This window comes from Ruditapes philippinarum, unplaced genomic scaffold (assembly GCF_026571515.1).
Source record: "Ruditapes philippinarum isolate M1 unplaced genomic scaffold, ASM2657151v2 ctg79_1_1_1_1, whole genome shotgun sequence".
Classification (NCBI taxonomy): Eukaryota; Metazoa; Mollusca; class Bivalvia; order Venerida; family Veneridae; genus Ruditapes; species Ruditapes philippinarum.
Window position 1 is genome coordinate 49423 of NW_026864538.1, and position 27422 is coordinate 76844.

A 27422-nucleotide genomic window follows, 5' to 3' on the forward strand; every position below is an offset into this window, starting at 1 on the left:
CAAAGACCTTAGATTTCTAACATATATTGCTACAATAAATGTATGATAAATACATGTATATATATATATATAAAAACAAAAACTGCATAACAAATTGAAAACTTCAACAAATAATGCATAAATTTGATCACAAAATGTCTGATATGGTTTGAAATATAAAGTTAAGTTTGTTAAAACTTTTTTAAAATTTGTCTGATTTAAATTTTAATTTATTCATATCTTACTTTCTAATGGACTATAAAAATTTGGTTTCATAGAAAAACTATTGTGATATATAATTTATTCATGATTTCTTGTGGAACATGCTGTCACTTAAGCAAAAGGGAGTTAAACATAAGTGTTTACATATACAGAAAAAGAAAGAAATGTTTATATTGAGACAGCACCAAGATGAAAACAAAATAACTTAAAACAAATTATCACTTCTTTTCTTGAACCCCCATCAAAGACTGCATAAACCATAAATGTCTGAATATTTGATAAGTAAGGGGGCTAGAAAAATTCCCACTATTTCTATTAGATATTGTATTATCCCACTATATAACTACTATACCTACATTTGATGTGATATATAATAAAAGTTCATACAAATAATATGACCCGAGTATTACCATGGACGGAAGATCACTTTTTCCTTTAAATTTAATATAAAATTAACTATAGCTTAATTATGTAAAAATCCAAAGTATTATTTTCACCATTGAATCGCTTAACCAATGTTTTCATGTGATATGTTTTGTTGTGAAACATGTGACTTACAGATCCATTTGGCCGGGTGCATTCCTTGATGTAATTATATATATTGTCTTGATAGTATATGTTTGCATATGTCACTTAAATAAGTTATACATACTTTAGTATTCATAATTATCCCAAATCTAATACTTTTACAATAATGTAAAAATGTTACTTTTAATAGGTATTAAATGCACACGTCTTAATTCTTTCTGACTTGTAATTTGTGACTGTCTTGAACCTAAGTAGTATATAATACATGTAGAATATAATATAATATAAAGTTGTAATATAACATGCAATAATTTGTGTAAGGAAAGTTATTTATATAACTACATAGGTAAATGACTTAGATAAAAATACATGTAGATCTGAACACAATATAGAGAATGTCGGCTCAAAAATAAATGTTGTGAAATGAATATAACATGTCTGTGAAAAGTCATAAATGGAGCATAACTATGTATAAATTAATAAATTATTGATTAGACATGGGTTTAATGGTCATGACATTCCATGTTTCAAAGCAATTTTTCTTAAGGGTTCAATGAGAGAAAAAGCGGAATGGTATGAGAACCTTTACCAAATTTCCTAACAAGTATTATAAATTTTAAGGGAATATTTCAGTCAATTCCTTGAGTGAAATTTTACTAAAATCTTAACCAAGGAGCAATGTTGACATGGATGCATACACCATCACCCAGATGAGAATGATAGCTCTCACTATATACACTATATTTATCTAATTATAGTCCAGTTTAAACTGGAAAATGTGCACACAACTTGTTATTGAATGCCATGCTGGATATTTAATATCTAATACTAGTGTCAAATCAATGTAAAAAAAAGATTGAAGAACAGATCCATTTTGCCAAAGCCATACTTCCATTTTGAGAAAGAAGCAAATTTTAGAAAATTGAAAACAAAATGCAGATTTAAAGAGTAAAAAATATCTATTGCACATAATGATAAATATATTTGTTGACGATTTTACTATGATAAAATGTTCATGATGACATTTTGTGCACATTTGTATAGTTTTATTACATTGATATGGTTCATACTTACCAGATTCAAAAGATCAATTATTACCTGATAAATCATGTATTTACTTAACCAATTCTATCTTCACATGTTCTTATCTGTATTGCAAATTTTACTTGTGTAGTTATTATCAATTAAATTATGTGCTCTATCAACCCAAGATCTAGGTAACACAAATTTATTAACCTTCCTAAATGTTTATAACCTAATATTTTAAAACCAAACAAGATGCTTAGATCTTAGTGTGTGTTTTACTGTAAGACAATCTCTGTGTTGAGAACAAAAACCACCTTTATTACGATTTACACAAAACTTCAGTCAAGAGCTTCTTCTGGTGTGCACATTACCCTTATCATATTTTGATAAACCACCGTATAAATTTAGTGTAAACCACCATATATATTTAGTGTAAACCACCGTATATATTTAGTGTAAACCACCGTATATATCTAGTGTAAACCACCGTATAAAGTATGAATAAATAAACTGACTACAAACTAGCCTATGACAAGACTCATTTTTATATGTAATTTACAAAATGGGGTCATGAAAATTAGAGAAATCAACTAAACAACTCTATGTATACATGTATATATTTTATACAGCTAGTTTTATACCAAATTTATCCCATATATCTAACAGAGATTTGCCCATTCTTCTTACAAATTTCTTCAAAATGTAATAAAAATATTTTAACAACGAATTTATACCTTTATAAAAATATACCAATATTATAAGTATTATGCACATTACAAGTGCTTCTTTAGAAAACAAATCTGAAAAAGAGATTCACAAGTAAGTTAACTGTTTGCAGTACATATTCTATGGCACAAGAATAAATAAAAATTTCTTTGCTCTGATCATTACATGTAATCATTTTTACAAAATGATTTTACATTTTCCACTTACAAGCTACAATATTACTACTAACTTTTTAATTAACCAAACCTATCTCAAAATAGATACCTACATGTATAACATATTCTACATACATGTAATGGTGATCATTCAGTGTTCAACAATACCTTATAAATTCATGAGTCTCGAGTTATTAAGAAAATATTAACAATTCTTCACAGCAATATAACATAATAGTAATAAAGTATGGGGATATTTACTTGAATTTCTACATCTAACCTTTGTCCAATGTAAGTTTGAGCAAAAAAAGTTGAATATATTTATACATTTATCAACAAGACCCAAACTGTTAGTTCACAAAATAATTAAAAGAACAGTATAACATTTCTATATCTTTGTACTTGTATAAATACATATTCAAAGTTCATAAAAGGAAGACTTTGTTTATACAAGATGAAACACACCTTATCTTGTTTTGTTAGAAAGTACTGACATGCACTACAGAATTTGAAAGTAAAGCTCCGCCTATTGTAAAAGATTTGACAGTTCAGAGTATCCTCTGGTATTCTAAGAGTTCATTCTGTTGTATGGGGATTTACGATGTACGAGGAGGTTGCTGGTTAGGCTGCATCCCCCTCCAGTTGTAGTAATGTGTCACTTGCTGAGGTACCTCCGCTAACACGTGCTTGGCTAACTCTGCAGCTGATGCCTATAATATACACGTACATAACAAATACATCAAAAGTACAAGAAGAGATCATTTCTTAATGTTTTCCAATAAGACATATCAATAGTTATAACTAACTTCCAATCTAACATATAAAAAACAATACTGATCAAAGTTCAAGCATATGCAAGCAATTATTTGATAACTTCATTATATGTTTCTACTAAAATGTTCTTTTTATAACAACTCAGTTCATTTGTAACAAACAGGTCAACTAGAACTCCGCGAGTCGGATGTGTCGCCTTGTGAACAATATAGTTTAGGAGAAATGGCCAGGACAAAAATGAAATTTGATAATCAACAAAGGTCAATAACTCAAAAAAAAAGAAATGCAGAGCAGCAGTTGCTGTGCACTGCACTTCTTATCAATAAGATCTATCATCCTATTAAGTTTCATGTCAAAAGCTTTTATAATTTATGAGAAATGGCCTGGACAAAAATAAAGTATGAAAATTAACAAAGGGCAATAACTCAGAAAATAAGAAATGCAAAGTATCAGTACTTGGGCACTGCACTTCTTCTTAATGAGATCTATCTTCCTATGAAGTTTCATGTCCATAGCTTTTATACTTTAGGAGAAATGGCCCGGACAAAAATAAAGTATGAAAATTAACAAAGGGCAATAACTCAAAAAATAAGAAATGCAGAGTACCGGTTCTTGTGCACTGCACTTCTTCTTAATGAGATCTATCATCCTATGAAGTTTCAAGTCCATAGCTTTTATACTTTAGGAGAAATGGCCCGGACAAAAATAAAGTATGAAAATTAACAAAGGGCAATAACTCAAAAAATAAGAAATGCAGAGTACCAGTTCTTGTGCACTGCACTTCTTCTTAATGAGATCTATCATCCTATGAAGTTTTAAGTCCATAGATTTTATACTTCAGGAGAAATGGCCCGGACAAAAATAAAGTATGAAAATTAACAAAGGGCAATAACTCAAAAAATAAGAAGTGCAGAGTACCGATTCTTGTGCACTGCACTTCGGGTCATTATAAAAAGCATGCATACCAAGTTTGAAGTCAATCCAACTTATAATGACTGACTTATGCTCCGGACGAGCTTAAGGGGACGCCGACGCTGACAACGACGACGACGCCAACACCGCCGACAAAAGTAACCCCTATATGTCGCCTTTTTCAAGGCAACACAATAAAAACTACATGTAAATCTCAATATATTTATAAATACACCATATAGATGCTTTTCAATTGCAATTATTACCTTCCCTGGCCACTATTTTGGGGGTCATTCCCAATAAACATGTATATCATATGCTTAAGATAAAAACCTCCCATAATTCTATCATCTTCATGAAAACTGATAAAAATCTTTTACATATTGGTGCTTTGATAATATTTTCCAGCATATGTATAAAAGAATTTGAGAGTTCATCTAAATCCGCTGTTAATATTAATTTTTGTTCACATTTTGTCAATAATATTATTTAAACATTGACACCCAACATGGCTGCCACTTTAAGCAACAGAGGTAAATATTGTAAAAAATCGGACACTATCTATATAAAGAGAGTATTAACATTCTTACAGCATTATAGTCCCCTTTCTGAAAATCTCGGAATGGCACAAACTGGACAATATCTCTGTGTACAGGTTGACCATTAGGTGCTCTAAGTACTCCATCATCACCGTCTAACATCCGCATGTCTGAGAAATCAGCTCGCCCAACACCAACTATAATAAGTGACATAGGTAGAGCGGAGGCATGTACAATTGCAGTTCTTGTATCATCCATATCTGTTAGAGCGCCATCTGTGAGCAGTAACAGGACAAAGTAGGCCTGTAACAAAAAATAGTTACTGGTATATATCGCACCTTCTATACAAAATTGTCCGTTGGCAAAAATTATAACAAGAGGGCCATGATGGCCCTGAGGTCGCTCACCTGTATATAGGCCCCCCACCCCCGGGCCAATCTTTACCCAAGGGCTTTTATTTGTTTATTTGAACAGACTTGGTAGACACCCATAAGAAGATGTTTCATGCTAAACATCTAAGTTCTAGCTCATTGGCATTTTTAAAAGAAGATTTTTAAAGTTTTTACTATACACATATAGTTAAAAACAATGTCACCCCTAAAGCAGGGCCAGTTTTGACCCCCAGGCGTTTATTTTAACAAACTTTGTAGATATTTACTTAAAGATGTTTCATGCTTAATATCTAAACTCTAGCTATTTGGGTTTTTCCAAAGAAGATTTTTAAGTTTTTGCTATACACATATAAGGAAAATCAATGACCCCCCCCCCCCCCTACCCCTACATACTTGGTAGACACCCATTAGAACATGTTTCATGCTAAATATCTTAGCTCTAGCTCTTTGAGTTCTTTAAAAGAAGATTTTTTAAGTTTTTACTATATGCATATAGGGAAAATCAATGACCCCCTGGGGCGGGGCCAATTTTGACCCCAGGGCTTTTATTTGAACAAACTTGGTAGACACTCATTAGAAGATGTTTCATGCTAAATATCTTAGCTCTAGCTCTTTTGGTTCTTTAAAAGAAGATTTTTTAAGTTTTTACTATATGCATATAGGGAAAATCTATGACCCCCTGGGGCAGGGTCAATTTTGACCCCAGGGCTTTTATTTGAACAAACTTGGTAGACACTCATTAGAAGATGTTTCATGCTAAATATCTTAGCTCTAGCTCTTTTGGTTCTTTAAAAGAAGATTTTTTAAGTTTTTACTATATGCATATAGGGAAAATCTATGACCCCCTGGGGCGGGGTCAATTTTGACCCCAGGGCTTTTATTTGAACAAACTTGGTAGACATTCACTAGAAGATGTTTCATGCCAAATATCTAAGCTCTAGCTCTTATGGTTCTTTAAAAGAAGATTTTTTAAGTTTTTACCATATGCATATAGGGAAAATCAATGACCCCCGGGGCGGGGCCAATTTTGACCCCAGGGCTTTTATTTGAACAAACTTGGTAGACACTCACTAGAAGATGTTTCATGCTTAATATCTTAGCTCTAGCTCTTTGGGTTCTTTAAAAGAAATTTTTTAAAGTTTTTACTATATGCATATAGGGAAAATCTATGACCCACTGGGGCGGGGTCAATTTTGACCCCAGGGCTTTTATTTGAACAAACTTGGTAGACATTCACTAGAAGATGTTTCATGCCAAACATCTAAGCTCTAGCTCTTATGGTTCTTTAAAAGAAGATTTTTTAAGTTTTTACTATATGCATATAGGGAAAATCTATGACCCCCTGGGGCGGGGTCAATTTTGACCCCAGGGCTTTTATTTGAACAAACTTGGTAGACATTCACTAGAAGATGTTTCATGCCAAATATCTAAGCTCTAGCTCTTATGGTTCTTTAAAAGAAAATTTTCTAAGTTTTTACTATATGCATATAGGGAAAATCAATGACCCCCGGGGCGGGGCCAATTTTGACCCCAGGGCTTTAATTTGAACATACTTGGTAGACACTCACTAGAAGACGTTTCATGCTTAATATCTTAGCTCTAGCTCTTTGGGTTCTTTAAAAGAAGATTTTTTAAGTTTTTACTATATGCATATAGGGAAAATCAATGACCCCCTGGGTCGGGGCCAATTTTGACCCCAGGGCTTTTATTTGAACAAACTTGGTAGACATTCACTAGAAGATGTTTCATGCCAAATATCTAAGCTCTAGCTTTTACGGTTCTTTAAAAGAAGATTTTATAAGCGCGACTTGTCAAAAAATATAATTAAAAGCACCCAACAGGCAAGGTCATGCATCAAAAACGTAGTCTCCAAAAGCTGTAATTTAGGCCGTAGCGACTTAACATTCGCGGAATTCAGTAGGCCCCCGGAGCCGGGCAAGTTTAAACCCCAAGGATATTATTTGAACAAACTTGGAAGACACCCATTAGAAGATGTTTCATGATGTTAATTTTTTACTACACACATATAATGAAAAATAATGAACCTTACCCCCTGCCCTCCCCCCCCCCCCCCCACGGCAGGGCCAATTTTAACCCAAGGGCTTTTATTAAACATCTAAGCTCTAGCTCATTTGGGTTTTTTAAAAGAAGATTTTTTAAGTTTTTCCTATACACATATAGTTAAAAAGAATGATACTCCTTGGGCGGGGCCAGTTTTGACCCCAGGGCTTTTATTTGAACAAACTTTGTAGACACTTACTAGAAGATGTTTCATGTCTAATATCTAGAATCTAGCTATTTAGTTTTTTTCAAAGAAGATTTTTTAAGTTTTTACTATACACATATAGTTAAAAAGAATGACACTCCTTGGGCAGGGCCAATTTTAACCCAAGGGCTTTTATTTGAACAAACTTGGTAGACACTCACTAGAAGATGTTCATGCTAAACATCTAAGCTCTAGCTCATTTGGGTTTTTTCAAAGAAGATTTTTAAGTTTTTGCTATACACATATAAGGAAAATCAATGACCCCCGGGCGGGGCCAATTTTGACCCCTGGGCTTTTATTTGAACAAACTTGGAAGACACTCACTAGAAGATGTTTCATGCTTAATATCTAAACTCTAGGTTTTTGGGTTTTTTCAAAGAAGATTTTTAAGTTTTTGCTATACACATATAAGGAAAATCAATGACCCCTGGGGCGGGGCCAATTTTGACCCCAGGGCTTTTATTTGAACAAACTTGGTAGACAACCATTACAACATGTTTTATGCTAAATATCTTAGCTCTAGCTCTTTGAGTTCTTAAAAAGAAGATTTTTTAAGTTTTTACTATATGCATATAGGGAAAATCAATGACCCCCGGGGCTTTTATTTGAACAAACTTGGTAGACACTCACTAGAAGATGTTTCATGCTAAACATCTAAGCTCTAGCTCATTTGGCTTTTTTCAAAGAAGATTTTTAAGTTTTTGCTATACACATATAAGGAAAATCAATGACCCCTGGGGCGGGGCCAATTTTGACCCCAGGGCTTTTATTTGAACAAACTTGGTAGACACTTATTAGAAGATGTTTCATGCTAAATATCTTAGCTCTAGCTCTTTGGGTTCTTTAAAAGAAGACTTTTTAAGTTTTTACTATATGCATATAGGGAAAATCTAAGCTCTAGCTCTTATGGTTCTTTAAAAGAAGATTTTTTTAAGTTTTTACCATATGCATATAGGGAAAATCAATGACCCCCGGGGCGGGGCCAATTTTGACCCCAGGGCTTTTAACATCTAAGCTCTAGCTCATTTGGGTGTTTTCAAAGAAGATTTTTAAGTTTTTGCTATACACATATAAGGAAAATCAATGACCCCTGGGGCGGGGCCAATTTTGACCCCAGGGCTTTTATTTGAACAAACTTGGTAGACACTTATTAGAAGATGTTTCATGCTAAATATCTTAGCTCTAGCTCTTTGGGTTCTTTAAAAGAAGACTTTTTAAGTTTTTACTATATGCATATAGGGAAAATCAATGACCCCAGGGCTTTTATTTGAACAAATTTGGTAGACACTCACTAGAAGATGATTCATGCCAAATATCTAGCCTTTAGGGTTTTTTAAAAAAAGATATTTAAAGATTTTTCTTTCGGTTGTCATGGCCACCAGAGTTCTGCATGGAATTAAATATTTTTTGAACAATTTTTAAAGGTGACCACCAAAGGAACATTCCTGTAAAGTTTGGATGAAATTGGCTTAGTGGTTTATGAGGAGATGTCATTTAAAGTAAAAGTTTACGGACGGACGGACGCCGGACGAAAAGCGATCACAAAAGCTCACCCTGTCACTTTGTGACAGGTGAGCTAAAAAACAACAGAAATCATTTCTATTGTATTATTTGTGTGCAGCAAGCAGTCAGACACATAACATATGATAAAATATGATTAATTATGTGTATCATTAATATAACACCTTCCAACATTTTCTTCAAAAATGAAATAGCAATGAAAGTTTACACTTATTCTTACATAAAATTAACAATATCTAAAATATTATAAACTTTTTAATTCATTTGTATACAAATAATTGTAATAAGATAAAAGTGAACCTAGACAAATTCAGAAATCTTGAATGACATAAAGCAGAACATACATGAGCCCCTTTTGTTGCTTCTTCTTGTTGTGCTGCAGCGGCAAACCTTGCCACGTGGTGAATGATAGGGGCAGCATTTGTGGGGCCCCATAACTTCACTTGTGGGATACAATTCTGATATGCTTGTATAATACCTTGAATACCTGTAACATAAAGTTAACAACATTTTTAAATATTCAGATATCATTTTTACAGGTAATATAATGATCTAGCTAACAGTAACTTCAACTTTGCCATGAAGACTGCAAAAATAATATGTGTATATGACTTGATCTAAATGCCATGCATGTATATAATTATAGTAGGGTCTTTAACTTGTAACTTGGCAAAGAATGGGCAATTTGGTGAACTGTTAACACTTTTTGAAAACCTAACACAACAGTCTGTTATATCACACACCTGAAATGTTAACACTTTTTGACTATAGGTGTAGGAATTGCTTATCTTATAAATTATTCAAATGTTTTTGATGAAAAAAAAACAACAAACAACAAAAAACAAAAACAAAACGTCTTGCATTGATAGATTTTTATGCATTTCACACTATGTATTGCTAAAGCCACTTGTGTAAACAATATGTCAACAATAGTGAATAATTAAAAATAAATTCTGGCGACATTTTGGTACCAATATGAATAGTAAATGCATATAATATTACCTATACATGTATATAAAAATACTAACATTGTAACCATTGCATAATTTTTTAGGGGACAAACTTGTACTTCTAACTTGTTCAAATGCTCAATAAATAAATTGAATCATCATATTAAAATACCTGCACAAAATGGGTTCTGTGGGTTAAAGTTTATGGCAAACTCGTGAGAAACATCTCCAGTAGGCAGCTTGGCCCCAAACCCAAGAGCTGGAAACATCTTATCTCTAGAAGGGAGTAAAAAAAGCAAAGAAATTTACAACAAATTATTCACCAGTATTATGTATTTGATTTTATTCTTAACTAGCTTTATCAGTTATTAAGAAGAAAGTTCTGACATTGATATAATCCATTCTTGATGAGATTATAATATTATAATATACAACATACCCTCTTCAAAAAATAATAATATCATTATAACAGACATAAGTTATGTTCCTCAGTCTAGTTTAATGTTATGTACATTCCACCAATTGTCATGTTATATATCGAGGGTTGATTGCAAAACGGTTGTAAGTCCTACTTTATTTCTTATAAGTTACTGCAGTTTTGTGGTCAACCCTTGATATGTACAACTTATCAAAATGTTATGCTATAACTTACGTATCATAGTCCTGACAAACAGTTCCGACAGCTTGTATAGCCTGTACATATTCGTTAGGTCTGTATGGATCCATGTAATGTAGAGAAGTAGGTGTTGACGGATCTCCGTTAGATCCTGTAAAATCTATACCAACCTGTATAATATATGTTATCATATGCTTTATAATGATATTGGCTTCAGAAATAATGAGACTAAAAAAGTGTTGGAGCACCACACCCAATACTGTATTCAGGTATATACTGATTGACAGGCGATTGAATGATTATATGCTAAAACATCGCTTTTTCAACCACAGAAATGCACTCTAAGATGTCTAATTCATCTGTTCACACCAATTTATATAAGATAATGAATGAAAAATGTAAGAATTGGTGAAAAAGCAATATTTTTCTACTGTGTGATAATGATTTCGGTAAGCTCGTCTACAGGTACTGCTCCAACACTGTAGTGAGTTAAATCCAGCAATAATACAGCTAGCCATCTTGCCATCGTTGAAACATCCTTATATAATGCATAACTTAATCCACCAATCTATTAAAATTTCATTTTACTTTACTTATTTTTGAAAAAGGAAAATTTCAGCAAACTTTTTTAGTCTAATATTTTTCTGTCAACTGGAGGACTGTGTTCCTTTACTTATCTACATATAAAGTCGGATAGAAAATGAATCACTTACTGTAAAGTTGATCTGCATTCCACCATAAATATACTCTAAAAATGAGGGGACTCGCTTTACCTAAAAATATCAGGTTAAATTCAAGAATATGTTGTCTATAGTTCATATATTAATAATAAACTGTGTCCATAATTGTAATACAGCTGTTGCCATACAAAAAAATTGCACTTAATCGTAAATTTCAGTGACACAGAGATGTTCTTATCTACAAAAACTTAAGGATAATGAATGACAACCATCTAAATATAGAAGAGATAAAAACAAGTAACTCACTGTTTTTACTATGTCAGTAGGGAATTTTATCTAACTTTTTTTCTGAATTATTACTTTTTGGGTTAAAAGTTCAACAGAAAATTGAATAAAATGTAGACAAATTTATAATAACTTACTGTAATAGCATCTAGAATAACGTAGCCAGAATTCTCATACTTCTTCTTCTTGGCTTTCTTGTGTTCATTGATAACTGGGAACTGAAATACAACATAATGTTATTATACAGAAAAAAATATCTTTGAATATAACAGCAAAGTCAATTGAGTATGTAACTGTGTTTTCTATTTATATTGCAAAATCATAGTGTATAAAAAGTTTAAACAATTCTTTGAATGGTTGTCTTTATTAAAATAATATATTTCAGGGACATTTCATAGACAGTTTTGAATTGGTCTACCACAAAGTAATATAAACCTTTATTTACATCACTGGACATTTTCTGTTTGGTTTTTACGGTGCACCAACAAAATTTAAGTCATATGGCGCCGGAACAGGAAAGACGATTTTGGTTAACCTCGGATGCTACAGTTTTTAAGCAACACCTAGGGTCAAAACCATTATCATCTGCTGAAGCTAAGAGATGCATATACTCCAAAAATTCAAACCCATTTAGTCGTCTCTTATGATCACTCAGGGATAAACAGTGGCTGTAATTCTGATGCCTCAACCCTTAAAGGCAAACCCTCTGTCATAAGGGGGATCTATGGATAGATAACTTGATTCCATACAGTTCATTTCAAAATATAATAAATAATGAATGAAAAATTTTGCAGATTGTATCAACCTCTTTCCCTATAGAAGACTGTAAATCTTGCAGAGAAACTGTGAACCCTCCTATAAGGTCATGTGACCCATCACTGTCCCAGTCTAAAACTTCAAACTGTAAGAAAGAGCAAAAATTAAAATAACGTACATAACCGTATCTCAATACATTCATTTAAAAATCATGAATGATTTTTTAAAAATTTTTCAAAGGGAGCAAAAATGTTTGAACTATAAATATGTTAAAAAGACTATTGACATTTTAATATGGTTGTGTATAAACAATTTGTTTTGCAATATATAACCCTCATCTATCAGCTCTAGTTGTATCAGATTACCAGTGTTTTAAGTTTAGGGTCATATAACCTGTGAAAAATTCTAAGCTGACAAAGTTTGTCACTCTCAATAATATATCAGCATATGTAAGCAAAATTTTTTTTTATAGTTTCGGATCATATCCACTCTTTTATACTCAATATCAAATATTGAGTATCAAGAAATTGCAAAATACCCAAAATTTTATTGTCTTATTTCTAGATCTAATTATATTTATCATATAATCATTCATTTGGTCTGATGTATTTTGCCAGTTATGCAAAAATAAAGATTTATAAGTCTATAATTGTACTGTGGTTTTAATTTGATTATAATGTCAGTATAAACAAAACTCTATGATAATCTTAAACTAATAGTAAGACTTTACAGAAAGAAACTTTTGTTTTACCTGAATAGGTTTAGATTTATCGCCAGCACACAGTGTATGTACAGGTAGAGAAAATGGTCGCCAGCTAGGGTTAAGATTGTTCTTTACCACCTACAAGTGAAACAAACACTGTAATTGAAAACATTAAATTGTACTTTAGTTAGTAAACATAACATAGTAACATCTTTTTTATTTAATTTACTATTTCATGTACCAGCCAGCAAGTTTGTAATAATAATGGGTGTAAAATATTGATGTCCTATCAGGGGCATAGTTTCATATCTAATATATCTAAATGAACTTGGAAATTGTAAAACTAAAATTAGAAATATTTGTAATCAGTCAATCCGATGAAAAAAGTTACTTGATTAAGAAAAGAATATTAAAAGGTTAATATATAAACCATATAAAACATAAGTGTTAATGTGCATCTTTAGTTTGTAGATAAGTAATATTGAGATCAAACATAAAGCTTATTTCACCTCAGTTCTATGAATCACTTGCCAGCTACCATCTGAATTCCCTTTGGAAATCTGTAGGTAAGGATCCGACTTGCCCAAAAAGTCCTGAAATAAATACATATGAGCTGTGTCATGACATTTCCAACATAGTGGTCAAATGACGTAATCGTAGAAACGCGACGTCAAAGTTGACGCCAATATTTCTTAATGATATAACACATGCTTTTCCAATCATCACTGTGTAGTTTTCAGAGAAAAATAATCTGATCTATCATTTTTCAGAAATATATATATATATTAACACGTCAATTGCAAACTGATTATATCGTATGTGAACAGAACATGGTAAACATCGACAGATATATGCAAGCGTCCGGCAATATACTTGTACATTCAAATATCTCTTTATCTGTATAAAGATATACTACACATCACGGTTAAGTATACTTTGTTTGTTTTTGGCCTATTCGTGTTTGCCTATTCATTCGGTTTAACCCCCGCAGACATGCATTTACACAATTTTAGCATATTTCATGTCTGAAGTACACATATTTTGAGTTTGATTGTTCTACCATACATTTGGCTATACAGAGACTAATAAACAATTGCAATGGGTGATTTGATCAGTTAAAGGTTTTGTGTTCTGCTTTTATGGCGAAACCTGATAATTTTAATTTAACAATGTTGTTTTCTTTATTGATGTTTTAAAATGATAATCAAAAACAGAGATATTGTTTAAAATATGTTTTAATAAATTTGGAATCGAACGTACTGCCTCTGTATTCCGCCCACTAAGCTACCTGTTTAGGTATTACTGTTGCTTAACGATAAGATATTTTTTGTCAACAGAGTCGGCTGTTACTTGAAATTAATTATAGCTGTCATATGTTGCTGTACAGATCTTAATATCTGTCCCCAGGGGACTCGCCAATCGGCAGGTTCCCGAAGGACGGATATTCCAATCCGATTGGAAATTTATGTCCTTACACCTGTAACTATTTTTGTACAGAAGCGTATGAAATTACAACTTCATTCACAACAGCGAAATAACGTCATCCAAAGCATGCCATTGTATAGCACGCGACTCATCTGGCACCCCCATGACAGATGAACTATCCGGCATGGGTAAAATTAACGGAAACACCAGTCTGATATGCAAGAAATAACTCTGTCAAATCATTGTAATAGTTTATGTTTATAAATGAAAGTCTGGGTTTCTATTTAGTGATATAAAACCCATAGTATTCAGATTATATCACTCATAGTGTTGTTAACATAGCTTTGCCGATTTTTTTTGTGGCCTACGTATTAAGTTATGATTCCGTAAGTTTCCCTATAAATGTATTGTGTATCTTGTTCATTTATAAGCATATTTCTCGATTCAATGACAATTACTGCACTAAAGTATTTTTTTCCTCCGCAATGATGACATTATTCCGCTGTTAAACTCATTTTTTTAAGTAACAAGTGCGCTGATAAACTTTTTCGGGAAACCTTTAACCCTTGACAGACATTTGCTCAATCGTATTTTAAGTACCGTAAGAAAGAGAATTTCAAGGAAATTTATGAGTTGACAAATTTAATTTCATCTGTTCAAACGACACTTGATATATTGTCCTTGCGACAGTGTTTCAGGGCTTACTTACTTTAAGTAATTAGACAATAATCCCATTTAGTCTTTCGATTGTTATTTTATTTCCAATATCAAGTTGTTTTCCAAGTATTTCTCTTTAATCATATACATGTATATAGTAACATGTAGGGGCTGATATATATTATATAAATCAGAATAAACACTTTAATGTCAATAGAATAAGGAAGATATTACATTACGTTGGTATCATTGTTTAACTTAACGGACATAACATAATAAGAGTATATAATTAAGTGACAATTGTTCTGTTAAGTGAATGTGAGTAAGACACTAAGTCTTGAAGTTGTTGAAATACATTCCTGCTTTATATAAAATTAAATGGGAAGAAAATAAACCAAAATAAGTTTGTCTTGTTTTATAATAATTATTGCAATACCAGTTTTGGTCTCTGAGAATAATTATGGCATCGTAAATTGTTGAAAGAAGTCGGAAATGGATGATAATCAAGTAAAAGTGAATGAAATTGAGTGATTCAGACTAAATCGGATAATTTCAGTAAATTGCAGCCACGTGCTGAATGACCCCGAAAAACATAGTATTGAGATATTGAAATCATTAAATTCTTTAAAATTTCATTATTAAACATAATGTTATGATATCGTTAAAGCAGCATACCTCAAGATCCATGTTTATTTTCATAACAATTCGGAAAATGTATTTATAAGTACAATATTGTGAAGTGAACAAAGGAAGCAGTTTACATATTGCAAACGACACTTACAATCTACGTAAAATAGCCCCTAGTACTGTATTATATTGTTGATTGCTTTGTTTTTTCTTTTTGTTCTTGTTTTTTTTTTCAATATGGTATACATGTACATTTATATAATCACACAACAACGTGACAATCCATCAACATGTCCATACGCACTCGTGAAAAATAATTCTCTTACTTCTTTGTGTGATATAACATAGCATTTTTACAGAACAACTAAATATCCTCTATTTACATGTACGCACATTTTTGAGTAAAACGTTTATGACTATTCACGGAAATAACGCCGTCCTAGAACCTATCAGATGACCTTGTATCCACCATTATTCCAGAACAATTTCTCGTAAAGAAGACAAATTATTAGCGAAGCTTGACTGAGCATTCAGACTTTTTTCACCATATTTCTACTGCGTTACTAACACAGCAAGGGCTCTTTTTTATATATCTAAAATTTTCATGAAAATTAGAGCAAAAATCTTGAGCGTGCTGCTTTGGGGATATGATGTCACAACTACGCAGTACTTAAATTGTATGTTTATATCATGTCTTGGAAATAAGATGATTCTTGAATGTATTCAAAAAGTGATATCTCATTTTTTATTTATTCCTGCAATTTTTTGAAACATAAATGTTGGTATTTCTGTGCACATTCATTACCTGAGTATTTTGACCTTATATAAGGATGGTTCCACATACTATTTTCAAAAATGCACATTGTATTATGATATATTGACATCATATAAAGACACATTGACATCAAATATTGTTCAGTTGACTAAATATAATGATGGATCCACATAATATATTAATGAGTGCACATTGTATACGGAAAGGTTGACCCAATATATTGCTAGTTGGACATAACAACGTTCAGGTTTATAATAATAAGACAGTCAAGGCTTTCCATATACTTGTATATGTCTATTCGTGCAACAAGTCGTTACATGTTCTTAAGATGGCTTACAATTGACTCGGTACTCTTTAACAATAAAAAAGTGAGCTTCGCCGTTAGTAACGTTAATAATTTACATGCTAAGATACATGTATATAGGAGTATATGTCAAGCAAAACGATGATTCAGTTTATTCACGTTGCATTTTTAATCCGTCAAATAAAATGACGTCACTTATAATGTTAAAAAGCGTTATAAATCAAGTTTTCTTTGTCTAAAGAAAGTAAAATTTGTCTTGAATGATTTAGAAAAGATTGCATTTTGAGAATCTTTGAAAAAAGTAAAATGTCAAATTTGACCACTATGTTGGAAATGTCATGTCACGGCTCATATGGCTTACATAAATACTAAATGATACCCATGTACCATTACCAAGTATTTTAAATATAGAGAAAAAAGTAAAACATGTGATATATGTGTAACATTAATTCTGCATTAATATTCTTGTTGGATGGTTTGATTGAAAAAAATAATTATGGTAAAAAGAGACCACTAACTAGTAAAACATCCTAGTGAACTTTAACTTATGTCATGACTGACCTTACTATTATGATTTATTCCTTAAACATCCATTAAAGTTCAGTATATTATATTGAACAAGTGGAGGTTTCATAATGAATTGATTGAACGAGTTGAATAAAATTTTATTATGTGAGCATAAAATTAAGAAATAAAGCTAAATAAACATAATGTTCTATTTATCATATAACCAAAATAGGAGCTGTTTACCATTTAAAAAGATCATTTATTAATTTACACACTTCTACTGTAATGCTAGCATTAAGTGTGACTTCACTCTATGTTTGTTTTATGTAAATGATATCACGTATGATGTCACATATCTACCTGATGTGTAATATTGTTTTAATTGAGACACAAAAGCAGCACAGTATGTAACTTGATTTTCATAATCATTATACAAACCAACTTTTTAATGCATTTTCTACACCTGTGAAATGTATTATTTTCAATGCTTGTATTAAAAAGAAGATATATTTTTCAGTAAATATATATAAATACATACCTTATTTTCCAGTTTTCTGGCTTTGAATGTAAACATGGCAACCTCTCCACCTTCCTTTACCTCTTCTGATCTAATCTACAAAATCATCAATACAAAATCATCCATACAAAATCATCAATACAAAAAATCAATTCAAAACATTAAAATAAGGATTTTAACATATAAAACAATGAAGAATTTTTATAACCAACAAACTTGTTAAGAAATAACAAGATAATTATGTCTAATAATTTACTATAGTACATTCTATAAACTAAAACAAAATCTGGATAGAAAATGTAAAAGGAGCAAAGGGGTCTTAACAAATGAGTTATATTTCAGATATTTCAGAGAGGTGTTCAAAAATGTGCTATTTTCATTGCTTCAACACTGTTTTTTATTCAGGAGATGTGGACAGGAGGCAACATCTTCAATAACTCAGCCATGAAATTTGAGTGTGTATACAGTTTACGGTGATGAGACTTGTCTTGTCTGGTCAGTCATCATATCAGTACAGACTGACCAGATTTTGGGTTGCTCAGTTTTTTATTAGTTTTATAACATATATTTGGTAGATCCTAGTTCAAAGAAGACAAGTCCAAATAGTACATTACCATTACAAAAATCAAGCAGGGTATAGAGGTATTAACTTACAATGATAGTGCTCTCTCCTGCAGGTTTTCCACTCTTTGAGAGGAGAGGTTTATGGAAAGGTCTACCAGCAACAATCTATAAATTTATAAGTTTCATTTAACATAATTTGTATCAAATTCTTTTAAAATATTTTAAAATCTTACCCTGAATGTCTACCAGTTTTTGTTATAATCTACCAGCTATACTCCTTGGACTAGAGATAAGAAAAATTCCTAAACACCTACCAAACTTGGCTAAGGAATATTTTTCTTTATCAAATTATTAGTTAACATAGCAATCTATATTATTGTAAAGATTAGCTAAATAAAACTAAACAGTCATGTGTCTGGAGATAGGACACAGATTACCCCCTCCCCCTGTATTGTCAGTCTACGGATGAACAGCTTGATGGATGGACAAGGGCAAAACTATATCACCCTCCCTCTAAGTGAGGGACATACAAATCATATACATGAACAAGTTTAAAGTTTTATATCATGAATATCATAATTGAACTTAAATAAAAATTCTGGTTGATGAATTTTAAGAAATAGTATGACCACTATTCACGACTTCTATAAACTAAATGCATTCAAGGTAAAACAACACTCACCTGTCCCAGGGTACATTCTAATTGTCCTAGGAAATCATCATCACTAAGTTTAGATGTGCTGTTATCAATGTCATATACTGCAATATTCACCTTCTGAACCTCCTCAAACAGGTAATCAATAGGAAAAGCCTTTGTAAAGTCGGGATCTAAACTGTTCTCTACATTTTCTGTTCTTCCAAGCTAAAAAAAAATGAATTTAAAATAAATGTGGAATAATACATGTAGATTTTTAGATTTTCTACTCAATACATAAACAGCTTTCAAAAAAATAACAAATGTATTAATTGTTACCATAAATGTATAAAATACTACACATTAGAAGACCAAATTTTGTTTTAATATTTTACAACTCCTTTAATTATGGTCATTGCTAATAACAAGAGCGATCAGTGATCACATGTGTCGCCTCATGATGGCCAATATCATGTTGGGACAAGTTTTGTGACAGACTGAGAAGTTATTTATTCACTGATCGGAGTAGTGGCGACATAAATTCCTGTAAAGTTAGGATGAAATTGCCCCAGTAATTTATGAGGAGTAGTGGGGACAAGTTTTGTGACAGACGGACAGACAGACAGTGCAAAACTAGACTTGGTACTGATCATTCCTGTAAAGTTTGGATGAAATTGCACCAGTAGTTTATGAGGAGTAGTCCGGACAGGACTACAAGCTTTTGTGTATCTGGCAACACAAAGAAAAAATCACCTTTTTATCAAAGGGCCATAACTCAGCCAAAAATCATTCAACCGGAAAACCCGTGCAATATAAGCAAGGACTTGAGCTACAGATCAATCCTGTAAAGTTTCATTTAAATTGCATTAGTGGTATTAGAGAAGTAGACCGGACAAACTTTAAAAATAAAATTATTAAAGGGCCATAACTCTTACAAAAATCATTGAACAGGAAAATGCTGACAATATGCACAACTAGACTTGGTACTGATCATTCCTGTAAAGTTTGGATGAAATTGCACCAGTAGTTTATGAGGAGTAGTCTGGACAAGTTTTGTGACGGACGGACAGACGGACGGACAGACGACGGAGAAGTGATCCCTATATGTCGCCACTACTCTGTAGAGCTGACACAAAAAATACAGATTAATTTCTTTCATTATTATGTTTTAGCTATTACATTAACTACATACACAAGATAGGGGCATCAGTGGCTGAGTGGTTAAGGTCGTTGACTTCAAACCACTTACCCCTCACCGCTGTGGGTTTGAATCCCGGCAGGGACTTTGAATTCTTTCATGTGAGGAAGCTATCCAGATAGCTTACAGAACATGGGTAGTTCTACTCAAGTACCTGTTTGTGCCTGTCACAGTTCACAGAAGGGCATCTGAGGTTTTTCTCCACCAGTAAAGCTGGTACGTCGCCATATGACCTATACTGTGTTGGTGTGACGTAAAACCCAATAAAACAAACAAAACAAAACAACTTCATGCCCTGACCATGTATGCTTTTTATTCTACAAAGAATATACATGTACCGTATAAGTGGTTATTTCTGCGGTGACTTTATTTCTGCGTATTCTGCGGTCAATTTCAGCACCGCAGAAATAAAAACCGCAGAATATTTCTCCAAGTTTTATTTTTTAACCTGTTACGATATGTGTCCTACATTATGACCTGTTTCGTCCAAAAGTAATAGCGACTAACGGATCATAACGGTCGGTGGGTCATCGATTTTTTTAAACTTGCCGTCAGCTAAGTTTGCATCTGTGTTTGTAAGGATGTACTTATTGTTATTTATGCCAATTTGTGAATACATTTTTTTAAACATCATACATGAATAAGGTGTTTGCCAGGACGCCGAAATGTTTGTTAACCACTAAATCATAAATTTGTTTGTAATTGCTGTAAATTTTGTTTTTTGGGGTTTTTTTGTGATGACCATTAATGCGAATTTGTACGTGCAAATGAAATAGGAAGAGTAATGAGACTTAGACCTTGATAAGATGAGCTGCAGAATTTTAAACATGTTTTGTTAAAAGAATGTGCCCAAAAATAAAGTCCGCAGAAATAAAAACATGCCAAATTTTGGAAAAACCGCAGAATTTGGAGCCCGCAGAAAAAAACACTTATACGGTAATTACCAAATTACCTCCACCCATTGACCACCCTGATGTACAAACACCACTGCACAGGGATCAGACTTTGATGTTACATCTTTATTTGCCAACTTCCTGCATGATATTCTCAACTCCAGCTTTGACATTGGCCTACTGGCCATTCCTGGGGCTGCCATCGTTCAATATCTGTATAAAAAATATACGAGTAAAATATAATAATGAATGTAACAATAAAACAGGCTAATTTCTTAACATATATAGTACCTGTTACAAAGATAATCAAAGCACAGAAGGCGCTGAATTTGTTTGGGTCTCAGAATGTCAGAAAGGTGAAGGTTGCAAGATTATAAACCAATTTGTTTTTGTATAGTGCCACCAATGCTTTCCAATGTTTTAACTGTAGTAAATTGGCTATAAGACTAATTGCAACACTGATAGTCAATTCAATGTTTATTTGACTTAAAAAATGTTAAAAAAAATGAGTTGCCTCAACTGGGATTTGAACTCCAGACCTCTCGATTCATAAGCGAGCAGGCAAACCCCTCGGCCAAGGTGAAGTTATATGTTAACGGCCTGAAGACAACCATATTATTCTAAATTAGGGTTTGTAACTCTTATCATTTCGTCGCTAAACCCGTTGTTTAACACAGATGTAAATAATCATGAAGCTAACTGTAAGCATGTATATTTATAAAGAATGAAACAATATTAGAAATCTTCGACCATTCGGGAACTACTTTGCTTGAAAATTAATGCGCCTGTCATTTGACAATCTTTACGCATTGATCTCCCCTGAATTTTTTGGCGTTAGTGTACATATAAAAGGGAAGTAACCGCTTCAAAAAAGTGGACTACTTTAGGCATTTGCAATTAACAGCATTAGGCTCTGAAATTTAGCTACCATTATTTGTTTGGTCTGATGACCCAAACAAACAAGAGCTGTCGGTAGGACAGCACGCTCGACTATTCTAAGTGCTTGACAGTAAAAGAGCCTTGATAATGTTAAATATTTTGAGTTCACAAAAGGGCTAATTTTTTTTTATAAATTCATGTTATAGGCCTTAGAGAGAGTAATTATACAGTATTGGCTTGACTATTTGGAAGGTAATGTCACAAGGGTGTTTTATTGAGTATAATAATACTAATTACCTATGAATACATAAATTTGAAAGAAAAGGTATAAAGACTTGTTATTAAGATGTTTTATCAAGTAAATCACTGCTTTATTATTATGAATGCATAAAATTGTCCCAAAAATGCACAAACCCTTCCGTAGTTATGGAGATAACAGCTTACAAGCAAAACTTTACCATGAATTTCTAAGTTGAAAAAGGGGAGAAAAATCAGCCTAAATGCAAGATAGAATTATGGATCTTTGTCAGTGACCTACAATTATGACCCAAAATGCATATGTGAAGTTTTAAATAAATATCTTTAATAGTTATTGAGATATGTAAAACTTGCATGTAAACATTAACCAAGAGACTAAGTAGAAAAGGGGATATGAATCAGCCTTAATGCAAGATAGAGTTATGGAACTTGGTCAGTGACATACAATTATGACCATCAAATTATGACCCTAAGTACATGTGTAAAGTTTCAAGTAAATATCTTTGAAGACCATTAACCTTTAACCAAAATTTCTAAGTTTCAAAGGGGCAAATAATTCTGCAAATATTGCAGGCAAAGTTATGCAATTTTGCAAACTGATGAACATTGTTACTATGAAAAAAGTATTTTAAATTTCAATTGAATATCTCAAGCAATAATCGAGATATTTGACTTTACAAAAAAACTTTAACCAAAATTTCTAAGTTAAAAAGGGGCATAATTCTGTCAATATTGTAGGCAGAGTTATCCAACTTGTCAATCTGATGTACCTTGTTACTATAAATAAGTATTTTAAGTTTCAATTGAATATCTCAAGCAATAATTGAGATATTTGACTTTACAAAAAACTTTAACCAAAATTTCTAAGTTAAAAAGGGGCATAATTCTGTCAATATTGTAGGCAGAGTTATCCAACTTGTCAATCTGATGTACCTTGTCACTATAAATAAGTATTGTAAGTTTCAATTGAATATCTCAAACAATAAATAAGATATTTGACTTTACAAAAAACTTTAACCAAAATTTCGAAGTTAAAAAGGGGCATAATTATGTCAATATTGTAGGCAGAGTTATCCAACTTGTCAATGTGATGTACCTTGTTACTATAAATAAGTATTGTAAGTTTCAATTGAATATCTCAAGCAATAATTGAGATATTTGACTTTACAAAAAACTTTAACCAACGCAGACGCCGACGCGGACGCGGACGCTGACGCCGACGCGACTACAATAGCTCTCATATTCTTCGAATAGTCGAGCTAATAAAAACTATTAAATGAATGTTAATGAATTTTTTCTTTTCAAAACCAAAAGAAGAAATTTCAAAGACTTCTTCATATGACATACAATGCATAATGCATGGTAACCCTTTCCCTGTCAGCACGTTAATTATACAGGGATTTTTTTCTCCTGGAGGGAGAATATAGCATGATAAATCAGAAAAGGGGGAAAACCTAAAATCAAATTCTAACAACTAAGAATGGAATTTATCCACACATTTTATAAACTTTTCAATTTTAATTCAATTTAAACATGCATGGTACATAGCAGGGACAGCTTTCTGCCATGCAATCAATTAATCAACTAGCTGATATGTCATGGTTAAATCATGCTTCTGGAGAAAAATGTGTACAGGGATTTAAGGGGAAAACAGCATTTTTAGGTGAAAGTAGACCTATTTTGGGCTGGGGAAAACAACCTTTAATATAAAATATACTTACAGTGGGGGGGGGGGGTGGAGTCACCACTGTTATAATATATCTATTTTTTATATTAATATTTGACAAGGAAATTTGAAGAATTACAGAAACTGCTTTAACAGATGCATGTTAAACTTTCTCTTCCTTTATATCAAATATAGAATAAACAACTTTATATCCACCATCAAACCAATCATATGAAAAAATACCATGAATATAAGCAATAAATCAAATGAGTTATTTCATTTTTCAATAAACAGGCTTAACTGTCATATTGGTAATAAAATGGTACAGGTATGTTTGTCAATATGGCATCATAAGGATACTAAAAATGGGACATGTACTATACCAATCTTGTATGGCAACATTATGATAAAGAAAGTGGCATAGATATACTGTAAATCTAGTTATTTAGCAATGTTTTAATTTTTGCTATCATTCGCAAATTAGTAATTTAACTTGCAAGTTAGAATCTTGAATCTTCTTTTTTGCCTTTTACTTATCATTGAAAAAGGCCATACTTCTAGTCACTGCAGTGTGTATATGCTAGCCAAACATGACTTAGGTATGGCTAAAACTTTTGGCTAGACCAGGTACAGGCCCATATGACTAGCCACTTATAAAAAAAAAAAAGTTAACTATTTATTAACAGTCATTAGGTGATTAGTTAGCCCAACAAATTGTGCACTTTAGGGCTTTTTAATATATAGACAATGGCCGCCCTTCTATGAAATATCAGATTATATTCTTCTTCTTCCGGGTAATGTGCTGGGCCCCTCTGGAGCATCGTCGCACAATTGTGACTATTTACATGAGTGAAGGGAACATCAAGTGCAGCTAAAAACAGGTTAAAAACACCATGCTCCAGAGTTACTCGTGCAGCGCACCCATCCTCGTCTTGAAGACCTCTAGGGACAGGGCTGTCATCACGACTTCTGGTAGGCTGTTCCAAAGTCGGATCCCAGAAGAAAAGAACGAATACTTGTATGAGTTGACACTGGTGAAGGGTTGTAGGTACCTGTTGGCATAGCCTCAGGTGTGTACTCCAGCAGGGATCAGTATGTGATGGGCTCGGATATCCACCAGGCTGTTAATGACTCTGTACATCATCACTGCTTTGGTTTGCTGACTGCGGGCTTCTAGAGTGTCCCAGCTTAGAGCTTCCATCATTGCAGTAACGCTGCTGGTGTAACGATAATCACCTGTGCAGAACCTGGCTGCTCTTCGTTGGCAGTTCTCGAGCTTACTGATGTTGGCCTTGGTGTGTGGGTCCCATACTGACGAAGCATACTCGAGCTGAGGTCTAACCAGTGTTTTGTAACATGTCGCCTTAATGTTCTGTGGACAGTGTGATAAGTTTCTGCGTAGAAAGGCAGTGGTGGTGTTCGCCTTCTTTGCAGTAGTGTCAATATGGCTGTTCCAGGAAAGCGTATTGTCAAGTGTGACACCCAGATACTTTGTCTTGTTCGTCTGCTTGAGTGTTTGGCCATGGATGGCATAGGACCAAGTTATCACTTTCCGCTTGTTGGTAATGCGAATCATCTCACACTTGTCGGGATTAAACATCATCAACCATCTTGCTCCCACTCTTGTAGGCGGTCAAGATCCTGTTGAAGTGCAATGCTGTCTTTCTCAGAGCTGATGGTCCTATATAGTAGGCAGTCATCTGCGAAGAGGCATGCTGTGGAGGAGACCCTGCCCGGCAAGTCATTAATGTAGACTAGAAACAAGAGAGGCCCTGTAGGACTGTGCCTTGCGGGACGCCTGATGTGACTGGTGCTGGAGAGGATGTCTTCCCGTCGAGTACTACTTGTTGTTGACGGTGTGAGAGGAAGCTGTTGATCCAATATAAGCTGTTGATTATATAATTGGTTGGTCTTGCAGTCGAAATATTGAGACTAATGATTAGTTTGACATAACTAAAATTTTAATACACAAAGTTTGGTACTTATTGCCACATTCCTGTCACAAGGTGCAGTGGTAAAAATTCACTGTCAGGTGGGTCAAAATTTTTATGATACACAAAAGTCATTTACACTGATTAAGACATTACATTGCAGAATAAAATCTGTGATCGAGTGTTATCTCTATAATTCTGAGAGTTTACTCGATTTATAAAATTGTGTCATTAATATACATATCAAACAGTATAAAGAAAAGCGATGAAAGAGTAGATTCTAAACTCCTAATTCACTGGTTGTGGATGGTAAATTAATTCAAAAGATGAGATTCCATATCATCTGATCATATTCCGATTAAATCTGACACGTCCGAAAACTATTGTACTTTCTATAAATCTCACTGTAAAAGAAATGACAATGCTTTTTATTAGAACATACTCAAAGCATTAAAAAAACTATATAAACAGCTTATCATTCTGACCTGTTAATTCGAGAAATTTGCTTGAAATGTATAGACTTAAAATAATAATTTACTTTTCTTCCTGAATATTCGGTGCACAGGGAAAATAATATACTCGTGACAATTTCTGTTAACTTAGGCCAGCGAACACTATCGATAGTCTAAAATTGCACATTAGCAAGGCCCAGTCAGAGATGTAAGTTGAATGAATGAATGAATGAATGTATGAATGAATGAATGAATGAACGAACGAACGAACGAACGAACGAACGAACGAACGAACGAACGAATGAATGAATGTTAATGCGTATTTATAATTGATAACCAATATTTGTAATCAACATAAATAATTAACTTATGAGTTAATGAACTCACATTAATTTCTCAAATGCAACTGGGACATAAGAAAGTCATTTGTAACAATGTAACCACGGATTTATATTTTATAAATTCGTGATGTAACCGAGTAGACGGCAAGAATTTTTTTTCTTTTTCATGATCCGGTGCGTATACACAGTTAGGCCTTTTATATTTCAATCGCGGACAGTAACTGGCAAGAAAGACTAATCGGTTTGGTCGGGAATGCATGGGTCGCAAACTCTGGATTACGAAGAATAAACGATGAAGTTGGTCCATTGAGGTTTATTAAGTATTTTTGTGCTAGACCATTCTTCATCTTGTAAAACATTTAAGTCGGTATATACGTCATCTCTCCTCTAGCGATGGCCAATACACGTCCTGGTGTAAACAGTTTGTAAGGTTACTAGAAAACGTAGTTTTTTGGGGGTTATTTTGGGATCCTGTCAAGGGTTCCTATTCAGCTGAGGAACAAGTGGTTACAGAAGTTTGATTGTAGCATTTAAGATTTCAAAAACAATCGAACAACAATCAAATATATAATTAAATTGGAATCATCAGCAAAGGGCCAGATAAGACTACTATTGTCAGCAACAATATCATAGCTAAAGAAAAGTACAGTGTAGTACGAAAGGGGCGGGAAACTTCAGCGTTAACTCAAGCCCACTTTGATTGAATACCCAAAAGCACAACGTTGACGTCTCCCAGATTCCAGTCAAATAATTTACGCGAAATG

General features: G+C 33.0%; 1 protein-coding gene across 2 annotated transcripts; it reads right to left on the minus strand.

The window, feature by feature from the left end:
• Positions 1–26464, minus strand: LOC132726012 (copine-3-like). 2 transcript variants are annotated; one of them, XM_060711255.1, is made up of 15 exons: positions 26404–26464; positions 21191–21344; positions 19089–19268; positions 18497–18571; positions 17864–17938; positions 13540–13623; positions 13079–13168; positions 12377–12472; positions 11709–11789; positions 11320–11379; positions 10643–10776; positions 10163–10266; positions 9385–9527; positions 4913–5164; positions 1–3346 (listed from the first exon to the last, which is right to left on the minus strand). In XM_060711255.1, exons 2-15 carry the CDS (start codon positions 21332–21334, stop codon positions 3233–3235), a joined length of 1632 nt encoding a protein of 543 aa, XP_060567238.1. In that variant the 5' UTR covers positions 21335–21344; positions 26404–26464; the 3' UTR covers positions 1–3232. The 2 variants fall into 2 exon arrangements, with proteins under 2 accessions (XP_060567238.1, XP_060567239.1); XM_060711256.1 differs by having other exon boundaries at positions 26351–26458.
• Between the last annotated feature and the right edge of the window lie 958 nt (positions 26465–27422).

Coding starts and splice junctions, on each gene's coding strand:
- LOC132726012 (XM_060711255.1), bottom strand. CDS start 21,334: ATGGCAGCCCCAGGAATGGCCAGTAGGCCAATGTCAAAGCTGGAGTTG. Junction 13,624..17,863: donor CCAGAAAACTGGAAAATAAG/GTATGTATTTAT, acceptor TATTTATTTCAG/GACTTTTTGGGCAAGTCGGA. Junction 11,380..11,708: donor TTATTCTAGATGCTATTACA/GTAAGTTATTAT, acceptor TGATATTTTTAG/GTAAAGCGAGTCCCCTCATT.